This window comes from Mesoplodon mirus, assembly GCF_964341445.2.
Source record: "Mesoplodon mirus genome assembly, chromosome: 15".
Classification (NCBI taxonomy): Eukaryota; Metazoa; Chordata; class Mammalia; order Artiodactyla; family Ziphiidae; genus Mesoplodon; species Mesoplodon mirus.
In genome coordinates this window covers 27,745,465-27,759,373 of record NC_138991.1, presented here as the reverse complement: position 1 = coordinate 27,759,373, position 13,909 = coordinate 27,745,465, and the positions used below count along the sequence as shown (strand labels likewise).

Here is a 13,909-nt window from a genome sequence, read left to right as displayed (position 1 = left end):
CAAATGGCCCAGGCCCAGCCAAGTCCCCTGGGGACTGGTTGTGGACTGTCAGACAGACAGACAGCTGGGCTGACCTGGATGTTTGTCAACAGCCCAACGGAAATCTCCTCTCTATGCTTAAAATAAAACCTACATCAAACCTGTCACCAGGGCCCCCATTAGAGCTTCCTGTTTCTGAGTGCTGCAGCCCAGGCAGCCTGCGGGAGAGGAAGCACCACCCAGCCCTGCCACCCCGCCACGGGAAGAGGGGATACAGAGGCCACCCAGGCTCTCACCCTTTGTGTGCCCGGCCCTGGCTGCTTCACCAGCCAAGGGTGGGGGGCGGGGGTCTCCTAGCAGGTAACTAACCTGGAGGAAGACGGAAAGGAGCCGAGACCTCAAAGCCCAGTGCCAGCCACCTCCTTCCCCTTCCCCCAACCCAAACAGGACCATGTCTCCAACTCTCCCACGGAGGCCCAGAGAGGGAGGACTGGCTTGCCCAGGGTCACCTAGCGTTGGAGGCAAGGCCACTTATTTTTGCTATCCACCTCAAGTCCCTCTTCCTTTAAGAACTTCCACTTCCAATCTCCAATCGATGGCCTGTGTGACCTCAAGTTCAGGGCTTGCCCCCTCTGAGCTTCCTGCCCTCTTGGGAACTGGGCTGGGATGGGAAAGGGCAGAATACTTACGGTTGGGGAGGGTCCATGTGCCTGTCAGCCTTTCCCAGGCAGGTCCTCTTCCTGCTGCAGGCGGAAGTCCCCAGTCTTCTTCTCAGTTCTTTCCTGATTCACTCTGTGGCCAGACCCAGCGTCCTCCACTATGAACGAGGCCCATCAGCTAGCGTCCCAGAGGGGTTATGAGGGTGCCCTGTGAGGCGAGTCTCAGGCAGAGCCAGCCACTGGCCTCATGCCCCCCCAGATCCTGGGGCGGACAATCACTGAGTTTTGAAGGCCCCACTCCAAGACTTCCCCCACCCCTTCCCCTTGTGTACACAGAAGAATCTGATGACCCAGCCCTTGAAAAACAAGCATTTGTGTTTATTAACCAAGAGGAGGGAAGTCAGAGCAGTGCAGACTCCTACCAGTCCTTTCTGTAGTTTACCCACCTAGGCCCAGGCTGGCAAGCCCCTTAAAGAATGTGGATAGGCCACTCCTTCCTACCCCCACCCCAGGGTGAGTTCCCAGGGAACCAAGGCCCACTGGGTAAGGAAGAGGAAGTCAGGAAAGGACAGAGGCCAAGGAAGGAAGAAAGAAACAGAGCTGCTGGGTAGACAGCTCTGGCGAGATCCCTTGGTCCCTCACTCTCAGTGGGAAGGGCTAAGTGCCCCAAATCCAAACCTACAAGCAGGGGTACATCCATGTCAAAACCCTACATGTGAGGCGTAGGCGGTAGTCCAAGGTCAAGAGCCAACTCTCTCCGGGTCAGTCCTTGTCAGATGGATGCTGGTGCAGCCTCTGAGCCTTTGCCTCTATAGCAAGTTCACCCGAGGCAGCAGCCTCTGGTCTGCCCCAAGCCAGAGAACGGATGCAGGAGAGGTCAAGGGGCCTATGGCTTCTCTAAGACCTGTCCCGTGGCGAATGTCGAGTCCCGTGGAGGCCTAGCCCTCCGCTGCTGGAGTCTCCCGCGCTTGTCGCAACCCATACAGCCATTTGATCACCCGGGCGTTGCGCTCTATCACTGACACACCATAGGGGACGCGCTCCCGAGCCAGCTCCTCGATGGTGGCAGAGCTCCGGCGGGAGCAGCCCCCCTCGGAGCTAGCCGGCCCAGCACTGGGCCCAGCCAGGGACACGATGTCTGAGTTGGCCCGGGCTAGGTGGGCCACACCCAATCCCCGTGCCTCCTCCTGGTCCAGGCCGCAGAAGTTAAAAAATCGCTCCAGGTCAGCTGCTGCCCGGGAGAAGCGCTCACTCAGGTCTGACTTGGAGCGTTGCAAACCTGGGGGCCGGGCCGGAGTCGAGGTGGCGGCAGTGCCTGGTGATGGGCAGGGCTGGGCAGGTGACGCCGGCAGGGGAAGGACATCCACTCGGCGGACTGCAGCAATACTGGGTGGTGGGCGTGGGGGGGTGGCTGGGGGAGCCTGGCGGGCCCCCTCTGACCGTCCGGGGGTACGGCTGGCCTCAGCAGGGGACACAGGACTATCACAGAAGTTGATGAGGCTGCTCAGGATGTCCAGGTCCAGCTGGGGCCGGCGGCCGGGGCCAGGCAGGACTCGGCGGCTAGGCGTGAGCACCGTGCGGCGAGTTCCAGGGCTGAAGAGTGGCTGTTTGCACAGCAGGGGCTGCACAGGTTCCTGGCGGGTATTGGCCACATGCAGGCTCTTGACGTACTTGGCCTTGTCGGCCTCCAGGCGCTCTACAGCACTAGGTTTCCGGGCTCCACAGTCTGCTGGCCGCTGTAGCAGGTAGCCGGGGACCTTAGTCTGTAGGCGGAAAGGTAGGGCGGGGGTGTCTCGGGCTCCCGGAGTCAGCGTGTCCACAGGCATGGCTGTTACATACCCCGAGGGCTTCTGTCTGAGGAGACTGGAGAAATGAGGCGACAGAGATCCAGGCGGAAAGCTGGCAGCTGGACACCGCAACGGCTGCAGGGGAGGAAAGAAAGAAAGGGGCAGAGCACACTCAGACAAAGGCTCAGCAAAGACTGAGAAAAGCTGAAGACGCCTTCCCCATTAAAAGGTAAAGGCCACGCCTCTGATTCACAGAGAGCCAATCAGCAGGCAGAAAGCACCCGCTCACGGGCCTGTGGCTCCGCCCACCCCCCTCCCTCTCCGAGGGCCCAGCCCAGCTGAGGCAGAGAGGAAAAAAAGGTGCCAAAGAAGAAAGACACGGGCAGCTTGAAAGACGGGGCATGGCACATTTTAAAGGAAGCAAAGGGGGTTCCAGGCTGAGTGCTGGGCACCAGCCGGCTCAACTTCAGTGGGTCCTCTTCACAGTTCCATCTTGCAAATGGGTAAACTGAAGCCCAGGGAGGCGAGCTTGATTAAGCTAATTCAGCAAGTTGGTGGCTCTGGCCCTTGCCTCCAAGCAGGGAGGTGCTTGCGCAGGGGTCTTGGGGTTGAATGACCAAGAGAAAGGGCTCCAACCCCACACCCCACCTGGAATGCCCACAGGAAGCCTGGTACCACCTCCACCCCATACTCACCCAGGCAGGAAGCTGCCCTGTGCCACCCGCCTAGACATGCCAGGCCCCAGGCATAGCAGCAGAGCTTGTGGAGGAGGAGTGTAGAAAGTCCCCACCCCTGGCCCAATGGAGTCCAGACACCCATTAGCTTCCAGTATGAAATTCCAATGCCAGGCCCACGGCGATCCATGGATGCCTGTCAGGTGGAAACGTCAGCCCTGAGCTCTGCTGCTCTGAGAGAAGCTGGAAATGCCCAAGATCACACAGCCCTGCTTAGGAGCATCCAGCAGCCTCTGGATCTGCCAGCAGCAGTAGGATGGACACGCATAGGCAGGAGGGCCCACATCTGGATGCACAAGTCTCCACATGATCACCTAAGCATCAGGGCCCAGTACCCCGGCCATCAGGCCACCCCTGTCCCTTTCTCCAAGGAAGGGCTAGAGCCACAAAGTGCCCCCCGCTGTCCCCTGGAGATGGGCCAGAAGAAAAGTCATAGACCAAGTCCTGAACCCTTTCATGTGTAAAATGAGGGAGAGGGACTCTGTCTAGGTGATCCTCAAGAGGACCTGTAGCTCAGGCCATCTAAACCTGTACTGCTAATTCAACAGCCACTAGCCACATATGGCTACTCAGCCTTAACTTTAAATTTATAGTAAGTACACACAATTCAGTTCCTGAATCACACTAGCCACATTTTAAGGGCTCAATAGTCATATGTGGCCATATGTGGTCACTATACTAGACAGCACAGATTAGAGCATTTCCAGCCATAGCAGAAAGCTACGTTGGACAGCCCCACCTAGACATCCAGAATGCCAGGAGGGAAGAGTCTGGATTGGGGAGGGGACAGAGGAATCTGTCTTCTAGATATTTGACACCATCCTCTCCTGTAACCTTCCAACAAGTCTGTGATACGGGTCACTGTCACCTCATTTTTTGCAGACGGAGAAACTGAGACTCAAAGAAGTGACCAACCTAGGTCCCAGAGACAATAAACAAGACACAAATTCATATGAAGCCTAATTCACTTATCTAAAAAAAAACGAATAGTTTTACTCATTGTTGCTCACATTCTCCTAAAACAGCTCCATGAAGGGGGTGGGGGTGGGGGGGGTGTGCGTTCTGTTCACTGTATCTCAGCTTCAAGATATTGCTCTTTACACATAATAGGCAGTCAATAAATATTTACTGTGCTGAAATACCTCTGGGGACCAAATGTAAGCAGGCAGACCAGGGATACACTAGAGAGGGGCATACCCACCCTACTGCAGGCATATGGGTCCAAGATGGTAGGTATAGAATGTTCTAGGAAGCTGGGAATCCAGAAGTGCATGGAAACTCTAGATTCTTAGCATATTTGATAATAATAATTTTAAAAACAGTGCATGGACAGGGCAAACAAAACATGCCTGCAAACATATCTGCCCCCCACCCCTGTCTGGCCCCCAGCCCCCAGTCTGAGATCTCTGCAGCAAAGGCAATTTGACAATAGAACCTTGGGGGCTGTTGGCCCAGAGCCAGAGCTGCTCCCGAGTTAGAAGGGATGGAGTAGGTGGAAGAGAAAGGCTGCCCCACTCAGGGCCCACCCCCAAGGAGACCTCAGGAGGGAAGGGTCACAGGAGAGGCAGCCTTGCTGAGCCTTGTCAAGGTAGCTAGACTCTGCCTTACCCCCGGGCCCCCGCCTCCCAAACCAGTCCAACCCGTTGGTGGCAGCGGTTTCCTCCCGGGCACCATCCCGGGAAACAGAAGGAGGAAGGAGGTCAGATGGGCAGGGCTAGGGCAAACGTTCTGCGACACCCCCCTCCGCCCCCGACCCGGCTCGGGACCCCACCCCCTCGGGCCTGACGTGCAGACCCCAGGGGCTCTTCCGGTGGGACCCGGACAGATGCTAGAAGCCAAGCCCGGCTTTGGGGCCGCTGGCCGTCTCGCCCGGAGCCGGCCCCCTCGCCTGCTGTGCGCCTTGCGCAAGCAGCTGTGCCTCTTCCAGACTTGGTTTCCTTATGAGTGAAATGCTGTTAAAAATACACCTTCCTGATCCTCCAGGTCACCGTGAGGATGGAGCGATAAAAACAAGTCGAGGACTTTCCTCAGCACCTGTTAAAAAGACGGCGCTCCATGAACTGGGCTCCTTGTTTTTATTATGAATTTGACCCAACTCCTGAGACCGCCCCTCTCGCAGGGGTCTCTAAGCATTCTCCAGAAGAGTCTGCCCGAGCCTAAGCGGCGGACAAAGGAGGCTAATCAGTGAACAAGACTCATTTCACAGGTGGGCAAAGCACGATGTGCTGTGGCTCCTGCAAGTTGAAGCCAGGGTCCCGGTCCCCGCGTGGGACTCGTGTCCTCTCTGAGGACTCCTCTCATCGCCCAACGCCCCACCCACAGATTTCAAACACTACCCACAAATGACCGCAGAAGCGCCGGCCCCGGGCCCCTCTCATTGGCATCCCCGGGGCATGCAGCCTCACCTTGTTCACTCCCCACCGGCTTCCCTGGCGTCAGCTTCAGGAGGCTGCGGAGGGGGAGGAGGGGGAGCACGGATCCCTGGTCTGGCTTTTGCCCTTCCCAACTGGGGGCAATCTTGGAGATTCCCAGCGCTGGCATGCTCTGTGATTCTGTCTGCTCGCCGCCCCTCTCTGAGCCCGGGTTGTCCTGGCTCTTAAATGAGGGAGCTGATGGCACGATTCCTACAGCCTCGTCCAGGCCTGAAGGTGAGTCCCTGCCCGGTCCCCGCCTTCCCCGAGGAGGAGGGAGAGGTGCCCGGGCAGCCCCCGACCCCGGCCCGGTGCCCCCGGCTCCGGCCCGCACGTACCTGGCTGCGCCCTTGCTGCCGCTCTGCGCTGCTCCGGCCCGGCCCACCTGAGGTCAGGTAACACGCGTTTGCGCAACTTCCGGGGGCCGGCCCCGGGCAGGTGAACACGCCGGCCCAGGTATTACTCGAAAAGGGAGAACGAAAGCCAGGCAGCGGCCGGGACCCGATCCCAGCCACCCGACCGACCCCAGGAAGCTCTTCCGAGAGCCAGGCCCGCCTATCCCACAGCTGCACTGGCCCGCACATCTGGCACACAGAGTCTTAGTGGCCAGCTCAGGCAACCGCACCCATCTTGGAGATGGAAAAACTGAGTCCCCCTTTCTCACAGCCACAATGATCACCAGTTAATGTATTAACTTTTCCTGGTGTTAATTAACCCATTTTAATCTTCCCAACAACCCCTACAAGGGGAGCTCTATTATTATCCCCATTTGACTAATGGAAAACTGAGGCTAGGACAGGCTGAGTCAGTTGCCAAAGTCACCCTGGAGAGTCCAACCTGGGCACTTTCCCCCCAGATCAAGCCTTAATTAATGCCACCCCTTTCTAGCTGTGTGTCCCCAAGCAGGTTGCTGGACCTCTCTGGCCTTCCATTCTGTCAATAAAGGAAAGTCCTACCTTCCAGGGCAGGTCAGTGTGAGCTCTTAGAGCTTGAGAGTGCCTGTAGAAGCTTTGTGCAAGCTGTAAACATTAGTAAGGACAGCAATAATAGAAATAATAATAACTAGAATTTTTGAGTGCCAGACACTGTACTTATTTAAATCTCTGGACCGTCCTGGGAGGGAGGAACTATTTGATCCCCATTTTACAGATGAGGAGACTGTAGCCCTGCAGGAAGGAACTCCTGGGAGGGAGGTGATTGTCTCTTCTGCCAGCCCAAGCTCTATTATGTCACTTCAGGTGGAACATTTGATTAAGCCAGTTTCCACTGGGATTCTGAGGCCCAGAGAAGTAATTGTGCACTGAGCTCCGACCTGAGCCCCAGGGAGGTCAAAAAGGGCCCACTTCCATGTCTGTGCCTGGTAGGGGCTGCACCAGGGTTGGGGTGGAGGGCATGAGGGGACAGGAAGTGACTCAAGGAACAGCTCTCCTCCGCCTGGGAGTGAGTCAGCCCTGAAGCCACTTCCAGTCCCTGGGCCCTGATTTTAAGGGGATAAGGGAGGTGACAAGACCATCATTCTCCACAGCAGCCTGCTGGGTCCCTGCCTAGCCCTCTACTAAGGCAACAATGGGGAAGCATTAGGGGGAGTGGTTGTGCTCAGTTAGGTTCTAACAGTTAGTAAAAGCAAGACAACAGTGACAATTTTTATAAAATGGGTAAGACCTTTTCCAAGTGCTACCTGGCATTTGTTCTGAGCTCTTTATATGTGTTAACACATTTAATCCTCACACCTACACTATAAGGTAGATACTGCTATTATGACCATTTTACAGTTGAGGTGGAGCCACTTGCCTGAGGTCACACAGCTGGTAAATGGCAGAGCCAGAACTTGAACCCAGGCCCGGGTCTGGGGGGCAGGGGTGTGGAGAAGATAGTCCTCAGTGTTGGGCTTTGGCCACTCACCGGGGAACTCCTAAGGAATCTATAGCCTCTCTCTCTGGGCCCCAGAGGGAGAAGCCACCTTAGGAATCACTCCCTGGCTAGGGTTCTGGGTCTTGTTTCCTCAGCTATAAAATGAGGTCAATAATGGCAATGTTTTCCCAACAGAAATCAGATGTCATCACAGCTGTGCTTAAATCACCCCATCCCCAGCCCCCAAGGCTCCCCATCTCCTTAGAATAAAATCCAAACTCTCCACTTGGCCCTCAGGCCCTCCAAGATCCAGTCCCTGCCCTCCTCTCCCACCTCATCTCCAGCTTTTCCTGCTCCAGCCATAGAGTCCTCCCTGCTGTTCCTGAGCACACCAAGGTGTTTCCTGCCTCAGGCCCTTTGCACCATCCTTTCTCTGCCTAGAACCTCTTCCCTCTTCGCCTCTTCAGAGAGGCTCCCCTGACCATCCTAAGGCTCCTGCCAACTCTCTTACCCAGTTTGTTCCCTTCCAAGCATTCATCGCACCCTGTCATTTTAGATATTCACTATCACTTGTTTCAAAACCAGAATGAGATACCATATCACACCCATAAGATAGCCATTATCAAACATACAAAGGAACAAACAAAAACAGAAAATAACAAGTGTTGAGGAGGATGAGGAGAAATTAGAAACCTTGTGCACTGTTGGGAATATAAAATGGTGCAGCCACTGCGGAAACAGTGTGGCGGTTAGGCAAAATTTTTTAATAGAATTACTATAGGATCCAGCAATTCTACTTCTGGGTATATGCCCCAAAGAACTGAAAGCAGGGACTTGAACAGATATTTGTACACCAATGTTCCTAGTAGCATTATTCACAAGAGCCAAAAGGTGGAAACAACCCAAGTGTCCATTGACAGATAAATATATAAACAAAATGTGGTATATGGTATATACATACAGTGGAATGTTATTTAACCTTAAAAATGATGGAAATTCTGACACATGCTACAACATGGATGAAGCTTAAAGTCATTATGCTAAGTGAAATGAGCCAGTCACAAATGAACAAATACTGTATGATTCCACTTATATGATGTACCTCGAGTAGTCAAATTCATAGAGGCAGAAAGTAGAAACGTGATTGCCAGGGGCTGGAGGGAGAAGAGAATGAGGAATTACTACTGTTCAATGGGTATGGAGTTTCCATTAGTGATGGTTGCACAACAATGTGAATGAACTTCATGCCACTGGACTGTACACTTAAAAACGGTTAAAATGGTAAATTGTATTTTATATACATTAAAAAAAAAAGAAGAAAAAGAAAAAGCAAAAAAGGAGGGTGAAGAGTCTAGAGCCAGATTCCCTGGATTCCAATTCCAGCTCTAGGTGCAAGTTATTAAACATCTCTTGTGCTCAGTTTCCCTTCATAAGGAGGAAATAACGGCAGTAATAACTACCGTACATCATAGAATTGAGAGAATTAAAGGAGTTCATACTTGTAAAGTACTTAGCACACGGTAAGGGCTCAAGAGGTGTCAGGGATTTCTATTTTTTGCTAAGGGGGCAGGAGGTGTGGTTTCTGATGTTTTTCATTTTCATGACATTGTGCACTCCCACCTCACCCCTCCCTTCCACCTGCTTCTCATTCTATTCAGCAGAAGCTTGGCCCAGACTTGGGCAGAGACAGGGAGGCCCTCTCCTGCCCCAGAGGGATTCAGGAAGGCTCTTGGCAGCAGAGACAGCCAGCCAGTAGGACAACCCAGCTCGATTTCAGCCCAGCTGTCAGGGTCAGAGACACCCAGCTAGGCATCCTCCAGGACCACACCAGAACCCACACTATTTCTGGAATTTTCCCAGATGCTCGTGCCCTGGCTTGTCTGGAGTCAGCCTTGCCCAGGGCAACCTTGCACAGACCTTAGGAAGGGAGAGGCAAACAGGCCGTGGGAGGGGTGTGGGTACAGCCACCTAAGACAGCGATCTACTGTTTGGCTCACGACCTCACACCTCCACCAACTCAATCCGCTGGGCCTCAGGTTTGCACCTGAGCTTGCAAAATGAGGACAAAGGGACTTGCAGTGGAGACTGAGTAAGAGAGATACCACATGCAAAGTCTTAGGGAAGGGCCTGGCACACAGGATAAGGTAGGGGAGGTGGGGTTAGGACAGACCCACAACCTAGCCCACTTCCTGGCCCAGATTGCCCTCTGCCTGGGCCTGAGCTCACCATCATGGCTTCTTTTCTCAGCCCAGGGAAGTGAAGAAACTTGCCCAAAGTCACAAGCAAGTTAATGACAGGTCACAGAGAGGGCAGTGGTCTCATGATTAGATAAATAATCTAAAATACATACATACATATTTTTTTTCAACCAGATGATACATGTGCATGTCTCAAAATTCAAAAGCTATAAAGGGAATGAAGTTTAAAAAAAAAAAAAACTCCCTCTATTCCTATCCCCAGCCACCCAGTTCCCCTCCCTGCAGGAATCGTTGTGATCAAACAGTTGTATGTCCTTCCAAGGAGATTTTAGGCACATGCAAGCAATAATGGACATATATTCTTTCTATTTTTTATGCATATGGCAACATGCTCTGTGCACTGTTTTCATCTTGCTCTTTCACTGAATAATATATGTTATTCTTTTTTTTTTTTTTTTAATTTATTTATGACTGTGTTGGGTCTTCATTTCTGTGCGAGGGCTTTCTCCAGTTGTGGCAAGTGGGGGCCACTCTTCATCGCGGTGCGCGGGCCTCTCACTATTGCGGTCTCTCTTGTTGTGGAGCACAGGCTCCAGACGCGCAGGCTCAGTAGTTGTGGCTCACGGGCCTAGTTGCTCCGTGGCATGTGGGATCTTCCCAGACCAGGGCTCGAACCTGTGTCCCCTGCATTGGCAGGCAGATTCTCAACCACTGTGCCACCAGGGAAACCCATGTTATTCTTAATAATACGTGTTATTAACATATTATTAATTATAATGTTATTAATAAACTTAATATATGTTGTGCTACATCAGTACATAAAGAGCCCATCAGCCCCTATCGATGGCCACTGAGCGCGTGTGTCTAGTCTCTATTACAAACCACACTGCAGCCTCACTGTGCCTACGTCATTCTGCCTAGAAGGGGGACAGATAGGTCAGGGGGATGCATGTGTAATTGTGACAGAGATGGGGGACTGTGCTCCATGGAGGCCATACCAGTTGGTCTCCCACCAGCAGAACACAGAGCAAATGATCAATGTTAGCTTTAGTTATTTGATTACTGGGGCTTTGGGTACCCCCCAGTTTTGCACTGGAGGCAACTACCTCACTTGCCTCACCCTAGCCCCTCCCTGTATCACATTCCAGTCAGGGAAGATAATAAACTCACTAATAAGTGAAATTATATGACATCAGATGGGCTAAATGCTACTGAGAAAAACAAAATAGACAAGGAGGAGGGCAGGGCATATGAAGGCAGTAAATATTTGTTGAAAGAATGAAGGAAAGATTTGTTTTCTTTCTGATCTCCCAGAGCTCCTCTACCCAAAGCCAGGAGACGGGTTTGGAGGAGAGAGGGTAAGTAACTCCCCTTGAAGAGATTCAAGACTCCCAGATGCTACAATTCTCAGTGTCTAGAATTCTAAGATGGAAGCCAGATAGACTGGGAACCAGCCCCAGAGCTGCCAAGTCTTGACCATGTGACTTTGAGCAAGGGGCTTAACTTCTTAGAACCTCAGTTTCCCCACCTACAAAAGGAAAACAACAATAGCAACCTGTGGGTGGGGGGTCCCCAGGAAGCAAGGCCTGGTGTAGGTCAGATGCTCTACCAGGAGGGGTCCCGGGCCCACCTCCAACTCCAAAGTCTCTGGTGACTAGTGTCTTCCGCTGAGGGTGTGCCTCTACCCTTTCCCCCAACCTGGGGTAGATTCCCAAGAGTCCTACAGCCAAAGGTCCAAGAGTCCAGGGCCAAACCATCAGCTGCTCACCTGGCACCTAGCTCAGGAATGTCAGTCCCGCCCGATCCCCCCAGCTCTTCTTTCTGAGAGGGACAGCACTGTAATTCAGAGCCCTGTAAGCGGAAAGATCCCAAGTGAGCCCTAAATCCACCCGCTGGCTTTCCGGAGAAGGGAAGACAGATGCCCTGGAGGAGACCCCAGGACGCTGCGGGGAAGAGGCAGCCAGGAGAGGATGCAGCCAGGGCTCTACTGGCCACATTCCGGTTGATAAGAGTCTAAGAAAGTGACCACCGGTTACCCGTCTGGGTTTCTCAAGGTAAATCTAGATCTACCTAGACTAGAGGCTGAGAGATGGAGCAGAAGGACCTGAATCGGATTCTCTGCCAGACTTCGCCTGAGCAGGACACTTGCCTTCCTGAGCTTCAGCGTTCTCATCTGTGAAATGGGGTACCACAACCTCTCCGCTGGTACGACTCGGGGAGGACGCGCACCGCAGGCGCCCGGTGAATAGAGCCCCCCCCCTAGTCCGGGCTCGCGCCCCGGACCAACCGTGCCCTCACCTGGAGCCCACGCTAGGTGAGCCCGGCTCCTCCAGTGCGGGTCTTGAGGAGGCTGACAGCTCGGACCCAGGCGGGGAATGGCCGCACCCAACGCGGCTCAGGAGGCCTCAGCCCCACGTGAGGACCCGCGGGGCCTCTTCGGAGCTGCCTTCCTTAACTGAGATAAGCCGGGGGACCTGACTGTCCCAAGGCCCCCAACAGAGCGAAGGTCCTGGGGCGCAGGGGAAGGGGAAGTGAGCGCGCCTCCCCACTCCCACCCCCGACACCGGAATGGTTTGCCCTGGGAATCCTGATTGGTTTCTCTCTTCCGTTCGAACGCCGCGCGGCCCGCGTTGCCAGGCGACCGCTTAGCTTCGGCAGGGCGAGGAAGCGCCCCGGCTCCGCAGCCCCTCCCCGCCGCTCACCTCCCCCGTGGCCTCAGGTTCTTCCGGCAGCCTCTTTAGCCCAGGCACCTAATTCTTTTCCTTGCTCACCCGGGACTTTCTCTTGGTCCCCAGCTGGTTCCTAGTCCCGACTTCAGCTAACGCGCTGTGTGAGCCAGTGCAAGCCCATTTCCCTCTCTGTTCCCCTCACTGCACAATGATGAGTGGGTTAGCGTTAAGATGTGCATGCCCAGCAGTCCCGAAATTTACTAAGGAAATAACCAAAGATGTGAGCAAAGATTAATATAGTCCAGCGTTATTTATCATAGCAAAATAATGGAAATAAATTCAGTGCTCAGTGAAAGGAGATTGGTTATATAAATCCATCCTGCAGAAGAACTGAGTTTTTTACATACCAGTTAGCTTTGCATGACAAAACTCTTGTCAGTGCTCATGGCATAACCCTCTGAGATAGGTACCTTTAATTATCCCCACTTTCTGATGAGGAATATTATACAGTCATTAAAAATGATGTGGTTAAAATACACTTAAAGTATGGGGAAAACACTAAGAAAGTATTAAATTTTTAAAAAGTATGTTTCAAAGCACTATGTACAACATAAATATGCATTAAATACATAATGGTAATAACATATGTACTATATGTATAAACATTTATAATAACAGCAGTTAATTTCTTCTTTCTGCTTGTATGAATTTTCCAAATTTCCAACAGTTAAACCAGTCAAGAGAAAAAAAATATGCATTTTTTTAAAAAGAATTAGAAAACTTAACTCTAACACACCTTCCAGATGAGCAAATTTTTTAGCTGTGAGTCACTGTTTGGGTGTAGGGCATTGCTCATTTTGGACTCAGCCTCTTTCTATCCCACATGGTGTTTTTCATTCTCTGATTGAATTGTCAGTGACTGAGCACTGACTGTGTACATGCCTTGGACAGGTGGGGGAGGAGGCCTAATAATAAACCAATAGCTAACAATGACTGCATGTTCTGGCATGGGCACCAACTAACCATATCAGAACAGATACTATCATAAACAGGGAGTCTCTGAGGACCAGCTAAATATCAAACCTGGCACTAACTATGCCCTCTGCTAGATTGTGCTCAAATGTACCCACATTTTCTCATTTGCCTTCATTACTTTCTAAGGAGAGAGATTCTATTAATATTCCTATTTTATAGATGAGAAAACTAAGGTTTGTCTGGATCCAGCAGGAGTCCTCTCAGCCATTCTGTTATATTACCGTGTAACTGCAGTTTGACAGTAGCAGTGAGGAGAGGCAAGGAGGGTCTGTGATCCTAAAAGACAGAGAGAAAACTGAGTAGGAGCAGGTCCAGACTTTGTACCTCCTGGGGCTTAAACAATTTAGGGAGTGTTATTTAAGAAAAGGACTACAAAATTACAGATATAAAATTAGGTAATAAAGTGGTGATTTGGTTAGAAAGATAAAAGAAACCTCAACAAATGACAAATTCTACAAAGATTACAAAGTCCAGAAAAATAACATTATTTTTGTGAATTACCTGTTTGACATACCTCCATAAAACTTTCCATAAACAAGCTTCCGGTTCCATGTATACATTCCAAACTTCTCCTCTACTACCTCAT

At 52.1% G+C, this 13,909-nt stretch overlaps 1 protein-coding gene across 1 annotated transcript; it reads right to left on the bottom strand.

Annotated features, from left to right (window-relative positions):
* Window positions 1-1,041: 1,041 nt before the first annotated feature.
* On the bottom strand, window positions 1,042-12,097 carry FAM110A (family with sequence similarity 110 member A). Its single transcript, XM_082644561.1, has 2 exons — window positions 11,918-12,097; window positions 1,042-2,560 (listed from the first exon to the last, which is right to left on the bottom strand). Exon 2 carries the CDS (start codon window positions 2,462-2,464, stop codon window positions 1,577-1,579), a length of 888 nt encoding a protein of 295 aa, XP_082500687.1. The 5' UTR covers window positions 2,465-2,560; window positions 11,918-12,097; the 3' UTR covers window positions 1,042-1,576.
* Between the last annotated feature and the right edge of the window lie 1,812 nt (window positions 12,098-13,909).

What these genes read in the sequence shown, in the direction of transcription:
- FAM110A (XM_082644561.1), bottom strand. Translation starts at nt 2,464, where the DNA reads ATGCCTGTGGACACGCTGACTCCGGGAGCCCGAGACACCCCCGCCCTA.